The sequence below is a fragment of the Protopterus annectens genome, chromosome 8.part0 (genome assembly GCF_019279795.1).
Source record: "Protopterus annectens isolate FY-2018-M chromosome 8.part0, PAN1.0, whole genome shotgun sequence".
Taxonomy (NCBI): Eukaryota; Metazoa; Chordata; order Ceratodontiformes; family Protopteridae; genus Protopterus; species Protopterus annectens.
In genome coordinates, this window is record NC_056741.1 from 1,860,068,110 (window position 1) to 1,860,087,028 (window position 18,919).

At 42.3% G+C, this 18,919-nt stretch overlaps 1 protein-coding gene across 3 annotated transcripts in view; it reads right to left on the reverse strand.

Annotated features, from left to right (window-relative positions):
• LOC122809683 (zinc finger protein 2 homolog) overlaps positions 1-18,919 on the reverse strand; it is a 350,734-nt gene that overhangs the window by 80,948 nt on the left and 250,867 nt on the right. For all 3 annotated transcript variants that reach the window (XM_044081358.1, XM_044081359.1, XM_044081360.1), the window contains one exon: positions 13,963-14,067. In XM_044081358.1, the coding sequence (XP_043937293.1) occupies positions 13,963-14,067 (105 nt within the window). The remainder of the gene's footprint in view (positions 1-13,962; positions 14,068-18,919) is intronic.

The following is an 18,919-nucleotide window of genomic DNA, read 5'->3' on the forward strand; positions in this document are numbered from 1 at the left end:
AGGCAGTCAACCAGGTCAGTGTACATTTGGATTTTTGTTCTCAGAAGTGTCACTGCAAGGACATGGCACTTTGTACAGACCCAAGGGACAGCGGAAATGCCAAAAGGCAAGAAAGTAAAATGAAAATGGAAGTCCTTTGCACTGAAATTGAGGAATATATGGTATTCTTTGCATATAGATCCAAGTAGAAAGGCATATGCCACCCCTTGTCTCTGATTAAGCAGTCAGTAAATCACCCCCCAATATAAATCAAATTTGTGGGTCACATTTGGGTTGCACAGCTAGGCTCATATACAACAATGAACTTACGGAGTTTTCTTACATTTACTATGATGAAGTTACAGTTGCTTTACCCTGCAATTATGCCACTACAGCTTGGATCCTGGATCAACTAGGCTTGTAAATTGATGATCATCAACTGCCACCAGTTCCTCCTCTTGTTCTCTGGCACTACTGGACATGCAGTAAGCCTCCCACAGAGATAGCCAGACCCTTGTCTGGGATTGGTGAGGAAATCAAGGGCACTGGTACAGTGTGCCCTAACCCCGCTTAGCCTGCAGAAACCTTGCAAGCTCTTCATTCACTGCCTTCAAAAGGTGCAGTCATGCTTTCGTGCATGAGCAACCTTCCTGACCATTAGTATAATGCTTGCAGTATGGAGCTTGCTAGGCTGCCACTTCAATGAAACTAGGCAGCCTCCCCCTCCCCAAGCACAGGTGAGCTGATGTCAGCAGCTCAGTCCCATCCTCACTCACCTAGGCTTGCAAAATCTTGTCTAGAGTCTCCAGGTCCAATGATTTAACAAATCATACTGACTTCTTTGGGGTCACTGGTTTACCACCCTATTCTTAAGAACCTTTGTTTAATGTCTCCTTAACAGCCTTGCTGGATCTGCTTGATCTGGCTGATAAGCATCCACTGTCAAGCCTTTCTTTTACAGACAAGGTTACATAGCAATGCAGAGTACATCATAGCTATATTCACACCTTACTTCTCATGACCTCTTAAATCTATATCAGTCTAGTTTTTGAGCTCAACAAAGCACTGAGGCTGCCCAGATGAGATGGTGTAAATGGGCCCAGAGATTATATTCAGCCTTTGTCCTCCTTGATCTCACAGCATTCTACATAAAGAATAATCATATTTCAATCATCTGAGTGTACAGTTAATATTATGGTGCTCAAGTGGTTTGCCTTTTACCTCTTCAGCCACCAACAGGTTGTGTCAGGTGGTACGTCACCTGATTATTACTGCTTGAGTGTGGAGTAGTGCAGGGCTCAAATTCTTGCTCTTTTATTACTCAGTGTACATTCTGCTGTTAATAAGGCATCATTACAGTGACATGAATTCAGTACATTGTTTAACCTGACATTTACCTTTACCTCCCCATTCCTCAAGGGTCTGTTTGTGATTTTACTATTGTTGCCTGTCTGGAGGCAATCACTTAAACATAAGGTAGTTATTTTAAGTTTAAACCATTAAAGGCTGAAACAATGCTTTTGCATGCTATAGTATGTCTAGCATCAGTGCACTGCCCATTGGTTTTCATCTCCTTTGGTGAAATAAACAAAATGCGTGCATGTAATCTGGACTTTACAAATGACTACCTGTTGGCAATGAAGGGTCAGTTATCGGCAGAGCTTAAGTTTTATTTCCCCCTTAAAACTTCTCCCCTGGAGTAAGCACGTGATTTCCATCTGTGGACTTAGTACTGCAAACCTCACATTAGTATCCTCCTGGTAAAGTACTGCAGTGCAATTAATCTCAAAGTATTTGAGTCACTTTTGCCACTAAGAACGGTCAAAGCCATCTGAATGACTACTTGGCTATAACTCTATTCTAGCATCTTATACACCTGTCGGCTGCTAGCTTGCCTAATGCAATGTACTGTTGTTTGTCCCAATTACTTGCCATACTACTTCTGTTCACTGCAACCCGAAAACAACTTGTACTGTCTTCCCCATTCTTAACCAGAGCACTTGCTCTGTATCTACATGTACTGTTCTTATTTAGGACATGTACAGATTTTGTGTTTCTACAACTTGCTCCTGCTACTGAGTTAGCTACTCTTTGTCACTGCTTCGGGTGATTTATTTATTTTTTGCTTAACTTTTCATTATATATGGCTTGTCTGAACTCACAATCTACTCCCCCCTGGATGTCACAACTCTGAACTCATTATGTACAAGACAATGAGGTCTGCTTACGCTGCTGGATTCTTTGAGGGTCATACCTCATATGAAGGTCGAGGAGTTAAGTACCACTCCAATTATTCTTTCAGTATTTATTGCTGCTTGCTGTCTTGTTACTGACGATTTGCCTTGCCCAGCTAGAGCTGAGAGGTTAAGTCTTGTTGCTGCCGGGTTGTAGTTTGCCTGTACTGCTACAATTAACTTGTGTTACTGCATTTTAACTGTTTTAATGTTCCTTTATTTTGCTATCTTATCTGTGTTTTACTTCTACGGCTGTCACTGCTAAAAATCAGATTGCACAGTACAGTAAGAATACTCTTTTAGGGTTACAACATCTAACTAACCCACATCTACCATTACCTGATTTCCAGCTATGTAGGTTCATAGGTAGGTACTAGGCTATCTGCCCAAGGGCATTTATAAGCCTAGCCAGAATGTGTTGGCTTTCGCCTCCCTTTTAGATTAGTTTCCTGAGCCTCTGTCCACCAGGGCCATTGAAGTGATCCCAGGGGTAAATTTACGATTTCCCATCCACTCGTCAAGATTTCTCTTGAAGGGAGTCAGTGAGGGGCTCTGCCTAACATAGATTGGGACTCTATTCCAGAGTGAGGGAAGTCTCTGGGACAGGAATCTATCCCTCCAGCATGTCCTATTTATTGTTGTGCTGAGGTTTAAATCCCTAGAGCATGTGGCTCTAAGAGATTTGTTTTTTTTTGAGGTAGAGCATGTCCATTAATTCCGGGTTAGACATGGCCTTGTACGTCAGGCAAAGATCACCTGTGAGTAGGCGGTAAGCAACCGAGTAGAGCTGGAATTTCTTTAGTCGAGCTGCATAGGGCATATGTTTGAGGCCCACGATCCTCTTGGGAGGAACTTCTGTGGTCTTTCCAGCTGTTGCAGGTGTCTAGTAAGGTACATCCCAAATGGAGCATTGTACTCTATTATGGGCCTGATGAGTAGATGGGCACAATGACCTCTCTTGATCAAGATGTGAGGATGTCTGTGTCAGCTGGAGAGTCAATTATGGCCCCCAGTGTGCAATCATCTGCGAACTTGGTCAGCCATAGTCCTCCCGTGTTTGCCTGTACCTCAGAGAAGTATATACTGACCATTTGAGTTCTATCCATGAGTCAGTTGGCAACCCATCTCGTGATATAGAGGTTAATGGTCAAGCTGGTAAGCTTGTCTATAATGCCAGAGTGGGGAATGGTGTCGAAGGCCTTTGCGAGGTCCAGGTAGGCTGTGTGGACTACCTTTCCCTCATCTATGGCCTTGGTAACTGTTTCAAAGAAGTCAACTAGGTTAAGGAGGCAAGATCTGCCTTTAACAAAGCCGAATTGGGTAGGGTCCAGTGTCTGGAGGTTCCCAATGTCTCTGTTAATGAGTTCCATGATGATGTGCTCCATAACTTTGCAGACCAGGCTAGTCAGGCTTATAGGGTGATAGTTCCCAGGATCCGTTGTGGCACCACCTTTGTGGAGCGGGATAACTGTTGCTGTACGCCATTCTTTGGGAACATAGCCTGTGGTAAGGCTGAGTTTGAACAGTGAATTTAGGTGAAGGTTTAGTTCATTTTGGAGCTCGTGTAAGACGTAGCCTGGGATACCATCCGGTCCCATTGATGCTGTGTTTTTGGCTTTAGAAAGGGCTGTTTTCACCTGTTTGTCTGTGATGTCTGGGGCTCTACATTCTTCTGGGATGGACACGCGCCCTTTTGGGGGTGGGGGTGGGGGTAAAGTTTGCATTGAATCTGTCAGCCAGGATGATGGCAGTGTCAGTTGGTTCAGTGTATTTTTTGCCATTTTGTACTAGCTCAGAGCAGATCTGAGTTTTGCCACCTAGATTTTTGACATAGCTAAAGAAGACTTTGTGATTATCTTTAGAGTCTTTGGCAATTTTTCTTTCGAAGCTGGCCTTAGATGATTTTATGAGGGATCATAGTTTCTTGCTAATACTGATCATGGATGCCTTCCCTTTTTGGGATTTTGCTCTATCATGTAATAGTTTCCTCCTTCTGTTGTATAGCTTATTTATGGCTGGGGTCCACCAGACTGGTTTCTTCTTTTTGGAGGAGTGAGTCTTGGTTTTACTTAGGATGGCTCGATCCATGCATTCCTGTAGGTGCTCATAAAATGCATTTGTAAAGGATTCTGTGGTTTGGGCAGCATTATCCTTTAGCAAGGGGGCTTTGAAACTTTCCACCTGGGTCTTGAGAAGTGTGAAGTTTGCTTTTGAAAAGTTTTTCACAGTGGATTCCTTGACTGGAGGTGGGGTCGGGATGTGGATGTCCAGTGTGATTAGTTTATGGTCTGATCTTACCAGCGACGGGTTTACCTCTGGTGTGGAACACTGATCCCCCATATTGGTGATGATCAGGTCCAATATGTTGTCACCTCTTGTGGGAGTGGTGACCAGTTGTTCCAGGGCGTTTGAGTGTATAAACTTTAGGAAGTGCTCGGCAAAGGAGTCAGTACTTGAGTAGTTTTCCCAGTCAATGTTTGGGTAGTTGAAATCACCCAATATCATGGTGTTTGGTAGGACCTTCATACAGACATCGATTCTCTCCATACTGAGGAGTGCCTCGAGTGCGTGCATTTTGAGGTTTAGACTTCTGGCATTGAGTAGCATTACCCTCAGTTTTTGGTTTCTTGTGTTGTTTATGGAGGTGGGTTTGTCTTTTGAGCCTTGCCTAAAAAATGCACTATGGGGGTGGTAAGAGCCTTAAACAGTATTCGAAAGCCTAAGGGCGACAGGTGCAAGCCGTCTCTGGCGAAGCAACGTGGCTAGTCCAGCATGTCATCCAGGCTGACAGACACTGGATCCCCTTTGAATGACACCAATAGCTTAGCCAATTGTTAAAATTTATCATTTTATCTTTATACTGTGGCATAATTCTTGGTGAGAGCAAGATGCTACTCAGGGTCAGGGTCATACCGGCCTGGGCTACATGATCAGAGAGCTCCTCTATGTCTCTTTTCATGTAGTCCAGGGAGGTACGTCTCAGGTCAATCACACCAACATGGACAATGACAGAGTCATATTTGTACTTGTTTTGGAGTGACCAGAGTGCTTGTGTTATGTGGTGGATCCTGGCACCCAACAGGCAGCTTACAGTAACCTTCTCCTTGTTCAGTCTAGTGAGGGGGACGTCAGTGTGCCTGACAACAGAGTCACTTATTACTAGTGTATTGGGTGTGTTATTTAGCCATAAGGGCTGTGACTGCGTGGCACACTGACTTTGTGAAGTATGTGATATGTGGTTGTTGTTGGGGGGTGGAGGTTGCTTGGATGTCTGCTTTGGAGGTCTCTGCTGCTTTGGCAGATTTTTGTTTAGAGCTTCCGAGTATGTTTTTGTGTATTTATGTGTGTTGTTTGCTGGTGCAGATATGACTGGTCTATGTGAAACTGGTAGTGTGGTGCAAATGTTTCCCTTCTCCTCATGACTGGCTGTTCCAGTCTTGGGTTGAGAGAGCTTGGCCTCCAGTTTGGCTGTATAGTTGCATCCCTCACATACATCTGTGTTTGTTGGAAGGAGGAGAGGGTTGTCTAGTGTAAATGAGACAATTGTAACATTGCCTCAAGATGCCCAAATTCACCAGCTGGACTGGAGAGTACACCTGAAACTGCCCTTTGGACATGCCTGAACAGATAAAGTGAGCTGTTTTCCTGACTGTCCGGTAGGGACGAATAGGGAGCCCTGTTCTTCTTTATAGTATAAAGGGGTGTAGTGCTAGCGTTTATTAGTGCTTACTAAGAGATTTGAGCAAGTGCTGGACTGTAAATGAAAGGTTTGAATGCTTAAGTTGAGAGTTTGACTAGTTCCAAGGGAAAATTTGAAAAGCAGACTTTGTGGAGCCGGGAATAATTTAACCCTAGCTAACCGGCGCTGCACGGTGCACAAATCCGTGCAAAACCACGCAAATGCGGGTTTTAAAGCAGGGAGATGGAAGAGAGAGAGAGAGAAATTAGCCCAAAATGGCCAATAAACTAGTTGCTGGGCTTAGACCACTCCTCCAGGGACAGATAGGCTGCTCAAAGCTCCCCACTCTCACTGGTGAACAAAGAAACTTCCTTCTATCCAAGTAAGTTATGAGCAACACAGGAACTTGTACCACAGCCCTGAATTCAGCAGAACCTGAAAATTGGACTAGACTAGCTTAGAAATGGCGGGAAACAAGAATATGTTTTTTTCAGAAATACAGTAACTTACATTAAAAACACTTTAAATGCTCAGAAAAGGCTAGCGCACTTGAGTGTGTAGCTTACAACAGTTAAACAGATGCTTAGAACACAAAAACAATTAAAAACGACTTTACAGGTGCAATCAGATAAATAAGTACAATATGCAGCAAAAAACCCCCAGCTTTTTAGAGCATAAAAACGCTAGAAGATCGTGTTTTAGGTGAAATTAGCAGTCAACATAAAAAAAATGCAGAGAAATGATACTTAATCAATCCAAAGTCACTCTTTTGTCACTCTGCTGCTTGTAGGACTCTGCAGGACACCAGGAGGAGCTTTGCTGTGTTGTATACAAGCGCAAAACCACGCAAATACGGGTTTTAAAGCAGGGAGATGAAAGAGATAGAAATTAGCCCAAAATGGCCAATAAACTACTAGTAGCCATTCATCTGCATATTTTATGCACTGTGTTAGCTAGCAGAGGAAGGCCAATATGGGCATTCCTGACTGCACTTCTCAAGAGGAGCATCAGCTTACCTGCTGCTTCCTTGAGGTGAAACTCTGGAGTTTTTCTCTATATGTGGTGCCCGGAGTTCCACTTTTTCATCAGCGATAGCCAATTAAGTATTAACTACTAACCATTTTTTCACCATACACCAATATTAACTACTAACCATTTTACACTATACACCAATATTAACTACTAACCATTTACACTATACACCAATATTAACTACTAACCATTTTACACCATACACCAATATTAACTACTAACCATTTTACACCATACACCAATATTAGCTATTAACCATTTTACACTATACACCAATATCAACTACTAACCATTTTACACCATACACCAGTATTAACTACTAACCATTTTACACCATACACCAATATTGACTACTAACCTTTTTACACCATACACCAATATTAACTACTAACCATTTTACACTATACACCAATATTAACTACTAACCATTTTACACCATACACCAATATTAACTACTAACCATTTTACACCATACACCAATATTAACTACTAACCATTTTACACCATACACCAATATTAACTACTAACCATTTTACACTATACACCAATATTAACTACTAACCATTTTACACCATACACCAGTATTAACTACTAACCATTTTACACCATACACCAATATTGACTACTAACCATTTTACACTATACACCAATATTAACTATTAACCATTTTACACTATACACCAATATTAACTACTAACCATTTTACACCATACACCAATATTAACTACTAACCATTTTACACCATACACCAATATTAACTACTAACCATTTTACACTATACACCAATATTAACTACTAACCATTTTACACCAAGCACCTATATTAACTGCTAACCATTTTACACTATACACCAATATTAACTACTAACCATTTTACACTATACACCAATATTAACTACTAACCATTTTACATCATACACCAATGTTAACTACTAGCTATTTTACACCATACACCAATATTAACTACTAACCATTTTACACCATACACCAATATTAACTACTAACCATTTTACACCATACACCAATATTAACTACTAACCATTTTACACCATACACCAATATTAATCTTTGGCTACTTACATTATCTATTCAGTTATGTTTTTTTTATTCCATTCTCACCTTTTACTATTTTTTTCAGTTGGTTTGTTTTTATTTATAGGTTCATAGGTTCAGAGGTTCATACTAGGCTATCTGCCCTGGGGCATTTAAAAGCCTAGCCCGACTGTGTTTGGCTTACGCCACCCCTTGATTTGAGTATACTGTGCCCTTTTTAAAGTTTAGTTTACTGTGCCTCTGTCTAATAGTGACACGGAAGTAATCCCCAGGACAAACCTACGATCCCCCATCCACTCATCAAGATTCTTCTTGAAGAGAGTCAGTGAGGTGCTCTGCCTAACATGAATTGGAATTCTATTCTAGAGTGAAGGGAGCCTCTGGGTTATGAATCTGTCCCTCCAGCATGTTCTATTTATTTCTGTGCGGAGGTTCAAGTCCCTCGAGCACGTGGCTCTAAGGGATTTAGATTTACTGAGGTGGAGCATGTCCATTAATTCTGGGTTGGACATAGCTTTATATGTCAGGCATAGATCGCCTCGAAGTAGGCGGCATGCAACTGAGTAGAGCTGCAGTTTTTTTAACCGAGCAGCATATGGCATCTGTTTGAGTCCCTTGATCCTCCTGTTGAGGTACTTTTGGGGTCTTTCTAATTGCTGCAGGTGTCGGGTAAGGTACATCCCAAAGGGGGCATTGTATTCTATGATGGGCCTGATGAGGGATGAATAAAGGGGCACGATTACCTCTCTTGATCTAGATGTGAATCCTTTCATGATGAGGTGGGCTATGTAGAAGGTCTTTCTAACCACTTTGGCAATGTGGTTGTCAAAGGAGAGATTGCTATCAACTTGGGTCCCCAGACACCTAATTACTTTCTCTGTACTTAATGGGTTACCACCTATGTGTTAATTTGTGGGCACATTGTTTTTGCCAAAGGGTATGACTATACACTTTTTGGCATTTAGCTTTAGACCATGGCTCTGGCACCAGTTATCCGTCTCTGCGAGACCTTTTTGAAGGATGTTCGTGTCAGCTGGAGAGTCGATTATGGCGCCCAGTTTGTAGTCATCTGCGAACTTGGTGAGCCATAGTCCTCCCACGTTGGCCTGTACCTCAGAAAAGTAAATACCGAACAAGAGAGGTCCCAGGACAGAACCTTGTGGGATGCCACTTGTGACCGGTTTCGAGTCTGACACGGCTCCAGCAACTCTGACTCAGTGGGTTCTGTCTTTGAGCCAGTTTGCGATCCATCTTGTGACATAGGGGTTTATATTTAGGCTGGATAGCTTATCTATGATGCCCGAGTGGGGTATTGTGTCAAATGCCTTTGTGAGGTCCAGATAGGCTGTGTGGACTACCTTCCCTTCATCTATGGCCTTGGTGACTGTTTCGAAGAAGTCGACCAGGTTCAAAAGGCAGGATCTGCCCTTGACGAAGCCAAATTGGGTAGGATCTTGTGTCTGTAGATCCCCAATGTTTTTGTTTATGAGTTCCATGATGATCCTCTCCACAGCCTTGCATACTAGGCTAGTCAGGCTTATGGGGCGATAGTTTCCAGGGTCCGCAGAGGCGCCACCTTTGTGGAGTGGGACCACTGTTGCTGTACGCCATTCTTTGGGCACATATCCTGTAGTGAGGCTGAGATTGTACAGCAGTTTTACTTGAGGGATTAGTTCTTCTTGGAGTTCATGTAGGACGCAACCTGGGACGCCATCTGGTCCCATGGAAGCAGTGTTTTTTGCTTTGGAGAGGGCGGCCTTCACCTGAGCATCAGAGATGTTTGGGAGGCTGCACTCTGCTTGGATAGATACTTGCTCTTTTGGGGGGGGGGGGGTGGAGAAGTCTGCACTGAACCTGTCTGCCAGGATATTGGCGGTGTCTGTGGGTTCAGTGTAATTTTTGTTGTTTAGAATCAACTCAGAACAAGTCTGGGAGTTGCATCCCAGGTTCCTAACATAACTGAAAAAAGCCTTATGATTGTCTTTAGTGTCCTGTGCAATTTTTCTCTCGAAGCTGGCTTTGGAGGATTTTATGAGGGATCGTAATTTTTTGCTAGTACTGATCAGAGATGCCTTCCCTTTTAGGGATTTTGCTCTATCATGTAGTAGCTTCCTCCTTCTGTTGTACAGTTTATTTATGGCTGGGGTCCACCAGACTGGACGCCTGCCTTTGGATGATTGGGTCTTGATTTTGTTTGGGATAGCATGATCCATGCATTCTTGGAGATGTCCATAGAATGTGTTTATATAGGATTCTGCAGTTTGGGCCGTAGTTTCCACTGGCCCTGGGGCCTTGAAGGATTCCACTTCAGTTTTGAGAAGTGTGAAGTTCGCTTTTGAGAAGTTTTCAAATGTGGTTTTCTGGGCTGGGGGCGGGGTCGGGATGTGGATATCCAGTGAAATTAATTTATGGTCTGATCTTACCAATGAGGGATATACTTCTGGTATGGAGCATAGAGTCCCCATGTTGGTAATGATCAGGTCTAGTATGTTTTCCCCTCTTGTGGGAGTGGTGACTAGTTGTTCCATAGCATTTGAGTTTATAAATTCCAGGAACCTTTGGGCTAAGGTGCTGGGGCTTGAGTAATGCTCCCAGTCTATGTTTGGGTAGTTGAAGTCGCCCAATATAAATGGTGTTCGGAGAGATCTTAGTGTTCTCCAATGTTTTCAGGAAAGCCGAGTGGGATTCCTGACTTTGAGAGGGTGGTCTGTAGGATGCTATAAACTGAAAAGCAGTCTTGCCCACTGTCAGTTGCACATGGATGGTCTCCGATACTTCGTGCACTGCCACTAACCTGGAGGTATGGATATCCTTGATAAATATGGAAACTCCTCCTTTTGTGGTTCAGCCCGGGTTTTGGGGCCGAAAAGCATGATATGAGGTATAACCTGGTAGTGCTGGGGTGCTCTCTGGAGCCTTGAACCAGGTTTCTGTCACTGCACAGATATCAATGTTCTCCATACTGAGGAGAGCTTCGAGTGCATGCATCTTGTGGTTAAGACTTCTGGCGTTTAGCAGCATTACCCTTAGTTTCTTGTTCCTTGTGCTGTCTATGGATGTGGGTTTGACTTTTGAGCTTTGCCTAAAAAAGGCACTATGGGGGTGGCAAGAGTCTTTGCCAATATCCGAAAGCCCAGGGGTGACAGGTGCAAACCGTCCCTAGCGAAGCAACGTGGCTTGTCGAGCATGTCATCCCAGGCTGACAGACACGGGATCCCCTTTGAATGACACCAAAATTTTAGCCAATTGTTAAAATCGATCATTTTGTCTTTATACTGTGGCATCATTCTAGGTGAGGGTAAGATGCTGCTCAAGGTCAGGGTCATACCAGCCTGGGCTACATGATCAGAGAGCTCTCCTCTATGTCTCTTTTCATGTAGTTGAGGGAGGTACATCTCAGGTCATTCACACCAGCATGTACAATGACTGAGTCATATTTGTATTTGCTTTGGAGTGACCTGAGTGCTTGCGTTATGTAGCGGATCCTAGAGCCCGACAGGCAGCTCACTGTAACCTTTTCTTTATTCAGCCTGGTGAGTGGGACGTCAGTGTGTCTGACAATAGAGTCACCTAGTACAAGGGTATCAGGTGTGTTATTCAGCCTTAAGTGCTGTGACTGCTTGGCACACTGACTTTGTGGCTATGTGTTGTACGTGTTTTGTTTTGGGGTAGCATTTGCTTGGATGTCTGCTTTGGAGGTCTCTGTTGCTTAGGTAGATTTTTACTTAGAGGAGCCTCCGAGTATGTTTTTGTGTTTTTATGTGTTTGGTTCGCTGTTGTGGTGGGACTATGTGATACTGGAATTGTGTTGTGTGAGGTTACCTTCTCCTCCTGACTGGTTACACCAGTTTTGCGATGAGAGAGCTCAGTCTCCAGTTTGGCTATATGGTTGCATCTCTCACATATATTTGAACCTGTTTTGGGAGGAGAGGGTTGTCCGTGTACATGAGACAGTTGTAACATTGCCTCAAAATTCCCAGATTCACCAGCTGGACTGAAGAGGAAAAAATTGATTGACCTTTGGTCATGTTAAGAGTAATACAGGGAACTGAATTAAAACGGACCAATAGGGGACAAGGTAATCGTAGAGAGTATAAGAGTAAGTAGTGCTTATGGTTTATTAGTGCTAACTTGTAAGATTACTTATTTGGACCAGTGAGGGGCCTTAGAATGAGAATATGGTGTTTAATTTGAGAGATAGAGCAGTTCTAAGGGAAAAAGTGAAGAGCAGACTTTGTGGAGCCAGGAATAGTTTAAACCCAATTAGGCGGCACTGCACAATGTTGCGCTATGCGCAAAAGAGGGTTTTAAGAGAGAGAGAGAGAGATCAAGGAGTTTGGAATTGACCCAAAATGGCCAATAAAACTACAGTTTCAAGGCAGTAACCACTCCCACAGGGGCAGGCAGGCTGCTCAATGTTTATCACTGCCACTGATGAACACAGAGACTTCCCTTTAGCCCAAGCAAACAATGGCCTCCAAGAAACTTACAAACAGTTCAGAACAGCAAATCTGTAACTGAACTTTTTTAAATCTCAGAAAAGTGGGAAAAAAGCAAGATTTTTTTGTTTTTTTTTTTAAGGAAAGCAGTGGTTCACAAGTATCAACAAGTTAGAACAGTGCAGAAAATGACCCCACACTTGAGTGCTAGGCCAGAGACAGATAAAATGCAAGTTTTAAGAAAAAAAACGATTTTAAAAATAAGTGCAGGCAGGAAATTCAGTAATCAGCTCTAGGTTGTGTTCTAAATACAGTTACCAACACAGAAATCAAGTTTAACAAGCCAGAAAATGCTCAAAAGTAGGCGGCAATGCAGAAAAACTTAACAAATAACCTGAAGCAAAATACTTAAAATCTCAAAAGTGGCTTCTTTCTTCTCTCAGCGTTTTCTCCTCTTGGTGGGTGCTTCACCAACAGCCAACAAGTCCAAAAAGATGCCAAAACCACAAAGCAATCGGGTTTTAAGAGAAGGAGATCAAGGAGTTTGGAATTGACCCAAAATGGCCAATAAAACTACAGTTTCAAGGCAGTAACCACTCCCACAGGGGCAGGCAGGCTGCTCAATGTTTATCACTGCCACTGATGAACACAGAGACTTCCCTTAGCCCAAGCAAACAATGGCCTCCAAGAAAGTTACAAACAGTTCAGAACAACAAATCTGTAACTGAACTTTTTTAAATCTCAGAAAAGTGGGAAAAAAGCAATATTTTTTTTTTTTTTTTTTTTTAAGGAAAGCAGAGGTTCACAAGTTTTTTTAAGGCAAGCAGAGGTTCACAAGTATCAACAAGTTAGAACAGTGCAGTGCAGTACATTTGCTGCATGTTGCTTAGTTATAAGCAAGGACTAATCTCACTGCTTAGTAAATAAATAAATATTGTTTTTATATATTCTATATTTTCTAATTGTTATATATTCTAATTGTTTTCCAACTTCTTGTGTAACCTTTTGTATGTTTGACTATGTGGAGCTTTTCTCCCTGGGCCTCCGCTAAAAATGGACATGTATCCAGTCGGACTATCCCGGTAAACAAATGCAAAATAAATAAATAAATAAATAAATAAATAAATAAAATAAAGATTAAAGATGGACACATCATACTATCAGGGTCATCTCCTGCTGGATGGAGATGAAGAGGAAAACTGGGGCTAAAGGGAGGGTCAGCATGTGTAGAATTACAAGGAGAACGATTCAAAGCTTTCTTATGGAAACATTTTTCCACACAGGGTGATGAAGCTAAGGAATACTATGTTGAGAGGTGATGGTAGTTTGTAGGACAAAAAAATTACTGGGACAAAAACAAGGATTGAAGAGGCAGGGATAAAAAAGCAGCAGTTGCATAGGATTTAGCTGCAATACTTAGGCAAAGTCATCACATCATAGGCTTTCTTGCATGATTATAATTACTTTTTACTATTATTTCAGTCACAAATACAACTACCGAAAAGACAATTGTTCAGCCACACTGCACAGCCATAGTTTCAACTTACCACCAAAATGATCCTGCCAATCTGCTTTCATGTCTTTAACATCATTCTTATGGGATCCGTCAACATCTTCTGGTAATAAGAATGGGTTCTTTGGCATCCGGAAGTCTGATTAACAAGAAGACAAAACATGACTACATAAAATATTACTTCTCATGTACTTTGCAAATCAAGCCACCCCAACCTACATTTACTAGAAGAATGCATCCTGCATGACACGTGTCCACTCCACCTCTCTCACATCAAGACTCAGACCACTTTTCACTGCCTCCAGAACTTGAGCAAATCCTCACCCATTACAACCAAGAACATCCATTTAATAGACTAATATGTATTCATTTATTGCATTTATCAACTGTACTATAGTTACACTGTCTGTGATTCTCCTTTCTAAAAATATATTCTGGGGTCATTCGTATCATCTACATGCTAGTAAAGAATGTTTTCATATAATCAGAAAAAAAAACTGAAAAAAATTATATCAGTGTACTGACTTCGAAGGAAGTTGGTGAAACCCTGATTTTAGAAAGGGTTCAGTAGGCCAAAGTGCAGACTCAGGACAGTGTAGTACAAGCTCAAAGGACAGCAACCTGCTGTACAATGTAGACATCCACTAGGTAAGAATTCTCAAAACTTTGAAATAAGGTGCAAATATGTTGCTCCATCCAATGGGGGGGGGGGGCAGTATAAGCAGCTAACATAGTACACCCTACACTAAAGGAATGTGGGAAAAAAAAGCTAACAAGGATGGTACCCCACAGCGAAGGGTGCTGCCCCCAGTAGTATTAGCATGGGTCAGGAAACTGAGCTAAAAGGCTTTACAGAGATAAAAGCCCAAGTGGAATTCAGAGAAACTAAACAACACTAACACAGAAGGCCTTAGGCTGGGAAGCTAAAGAGATAACACACAGGATCTTACCATAAGAAATAATCTATGAAGAGGACCTCCTTGGCTTCTGTGCCTGGATTATCCTCACCACCACTCAGTACTTGGCATCCTGTTCGCAGAATGTTTTGCATTAATGGATAGGCACCCTCGCTAATACAGAACATGTTGTCACATAATACAGGGCACGGTGTCCATGTAATCTACAACAGCCATGCTTATCCCCCGTGCCTGACAGCTTGTTCTAAATGCCCCCATCTAGCAACTTCCTAAAATTCGAGAACAGTGAAGATTTGGTATCCTCTCTACTAACAAGTGATGAAGTGGTACATACTTACCTGGCTTACAGGAAATTGCTAGCCTAGCCTAGATGGAGTAAACATTCACCTACGGAGGGATAGAGGGGAGGGTATACCTAATCCATTAAGAAGGCTCCTATTCAAAGATCAACTGACACATTAACAAAACATTTGCTGCATCTGACAAACAAGACCCTCCCTGAAGGGTCCTACTGTTGATGGAATTGCCGGCCAGAAAAATGCAGCTGAGAAGGAAAAGCAAGAGAGTCATACAAGAAATGGCAAAGCACTGAGGAACATTGTTACAATGGTCTGACTCGAGAGATGCAACAATGAATGCTGTCAAATTTCACCATCACATAAGGCGACAGCACAGAGGCCAAGAAAAACATGGTCTGCAAAGCATTTTGATGGTCTTGTTACCATTACCCCAAGGAGAAAAGAGCGTTCCCCCCACAACCCTGAGGTAGAGTGAAGTCTTAGGCTTACAGCAAAAGTGGATGGAAATCATACTTCCACCCTACAAAGAAGGACCAGCCTCTGTCACTCCCCAAGTGACAGCAACTTGCACTGGCTGACAGGTTGACCTGCAGGGCATTGAATGGCTGAAGTTGTAAGGGCCACATTAGAAGAACCCCATACTGCAAAAACTACAAAATACACCTCCCCAGGAACCCTGAAAGGCCATCCCAACTCCTTTAGCCAGAGGGGGAGAACATAGGTAATATTAGAAGTCTTCAAAGAACACAAGAGACTCAGCAGACCAGAAGCATGTCCAGAGCTGAGACCTTGGCTCTGTACCTCATATGCCTGCTGAGCCTTCTCTTTTCCTCCTACACAAGCAGAAAGTCCATTAGCAGGAAAGCAGTTTCCAAAGAAGTTAGGAAGCTGCCTGGCAAACAAGAAGATATCTAGCAGACACCCAAAAGGGGTCTCTTATGTCTAAGGAAGAATACAATAAAATACTATCAAGGTCATTTCGTAGGGGTTGTGAACACAGCCCATTTGATTGACTGGCATAATCAAGTATCCTCCACCCTACCAAGGTATTCACTATGGAAAATTACTACTTAAACATGGAACTGTGTTGCCAAGGCACTTAAGAGTGAAAGGTAGATCCTCACCTTATCCCAGATGCAAGGAGGTTTCAAGTGTATTCACGATCCCCTCCACCAAAAGTGAGACGTATGGCAGAAGAATAAGTAAATCTTGGTACCATTTCTGTTTTCCACATGAACCTCCCTGTCTGACAGTTGTACAGGGTCTTACTATAGATAAAGAGAATTCTAAGCTGACAACCCCTCCCTGTGATCAGTGAGAAGTTTGCCTTCTGGTGAGAAGGCAGTCTTACTGCAATGTGTACGACAGTGATATCAGACATAAGCCCTCTTCAGTACAGCAGGGGAAGCAGAGGACACAGCGTGCCTTGTGGCTTGCATGATGAATTCAACAAAGGCTGCTGCATGGGCAGATGAACATGATTCAAGTTTAAGTTAAAGCAACAACTGAAGTGTCTGATAACCTCCATAAAGGAAGCATCTGCCCAAACAGAAGAGCTCCTGTGCTCCAAAACGCCATGCCAGAAATGAAGTCCTAAACCGGATTCGCTCAGGGAACCAATTGGTGGGGGAATCTTTAATCTCTCTTTGGTGAACAAAACTGCATGCAAATGGGGCATGCAGAAAATCAGGCTAAGTACGACCTGGGCAGAAAAAAATAGGCAGTCAAAGGGCTGTACATGATGTGGACAGGCCTGTGTCAAACCAGGTATTAACACCCAACTGAAATCCCTGAAAGAACAATTCCACAACCACATTTTCAAAAAGTACCATCTGAAATGTCAGGACTGCTGGAGTGAGTCCATAAGCACAGAGACTGGAAGGCTAAAAGAATGGACTTACATATTACCAAGTCTGTGCTAGCTATTTCCCTATTATCTGAGGTAGGGCAATCTCAGAGTTGGTATATTTAGGCGTGGGAAAGGCTGTGCCAACATTCCAGGACATGTCTAAATGGTGAGATACATGTATGCTGCACTACCTGTCCTCAGGCCTTCTCATACACAACTATGTTAATTGAGGATGACTCCCTCTCCCAGAAGCACTGAGATACCACAGACTTACCCCACAGCCAATCCTCCAAACAAAATCTCAGGCAAAATTCCAGCCCACCCACCAGGAACAAGGATCATTGATTCATAAACACATAATACAGAGCAGTACAAAGGGAAAAATCTAAGTAAACCATTGACAGACTGAAATGGTGGCAAACCTGTTTACAGCTGAATCATAATAAAGGACAAATTATTATCCCAGGGATAAAAATCCAAAGGCAGGAATTCCAGGGGGAATTGTCTGCCACCACTGCTATTTTGTTCTGCTTTTAACTCTTTAAGCTGTTTACTTAATAGATTAGGATATGGTTACAGCTTTATTTGCAGAAACCTACTTCATTCAAAGAAATCTCTGTTTTTTGTGGATGATTTAAATTTGTATAGCACATCAGACAGCACAAGTACAAATTGTTAAAACTTTTTCAGATGACCCAAGAATGACATTTGATCTTGACAAATGTGCAGAAGCAACATTTATAGCAGGAAAGCTACAGCACAAAGAAAATATCAACCTGGGAAAGGAATATGATGCAAAGGAACTTGAACAAGAGGGTGTATAAATCTGTGGGAATAATTGAAGAGTTGGCAATAAAACATTAACAAATGACAAAAAAGCTTAGTAAGGAATACATACTAGACTAAAGCCAATACTGAAAACTGGCCTTTCATTTAGGAATAAAGTCCAGTCGGTTACTCCTCTTGTTGTAATTTGCCGCTTTGCTGTGACTAACTGCCCCTGAACAGCACCGAATCAGCTGGAGAAAAAAACACTAGAAAAATATTTTATGCTTATCACAGGATATACAAAAATCAACGCATGTCAAGACAATATGTTCCTCGTTCTGAAGGAGGTATGGGCCTCCTTAAAATTATCTGCAATCATAGGACTGCATGCATATTTGCTGACATTATCACAATGAAACATACTGAAAGTTCTAAAGAATGAAAAAGTCTAATACGACATCTTTGCTCAGATTAGCATTTTGGAAATGAATGGGAATGGGAATCAAACCAGAAATACACGAATATCAGGTAGCAAAAGGAAGTGCCAAAAAGTGGGAGAAATAAAGAGCAGTACCATACGAATCCACAATTACAGTGGCAAGCTTAGAGAACTCCTGCAACAACCACATGTTCACAAAGACTTTACAAGAATGGTTAAGAAGTGAATTTAAACCAAAAGACGAAAGGTTAATAATGGAGTCTCAAGATAGATAGCTACATAAGTGTTGGTTTACAAAGTCTATAGACAATGTGTGAGACACAGACAAAACATGTCAGACTCCAAACCAGTTACAAGTGGCGTCCCACAAGGCTCAGTCCTGGGACCTCTCTTGTTCGGTATATATTTCTCGAAGGTACAGGCCAACACGGAAGGACTGTAGCTGACCAAGTTCGCAGATGACTGCAAACTGGGCGCCATAATTGACTCTCCAGCCGACACAAGCATCCTCCAAAAGGGCCTCATAGAAACAGACAACTGGTGACAGAGCCATGGTCGCAAGCTAAACGCCAAAAAGTGTATAGTCATCCCCTTTGGCAAAAACAAAATGTCCACAAATTACCACATAGGTGGTAATCCATTAAGTACAGAAGAAGTAATTAGGGACCTGGGGACCCAAGTTGATAGCAGTCTCTCATTTGACAACCACGTGGCCAAGG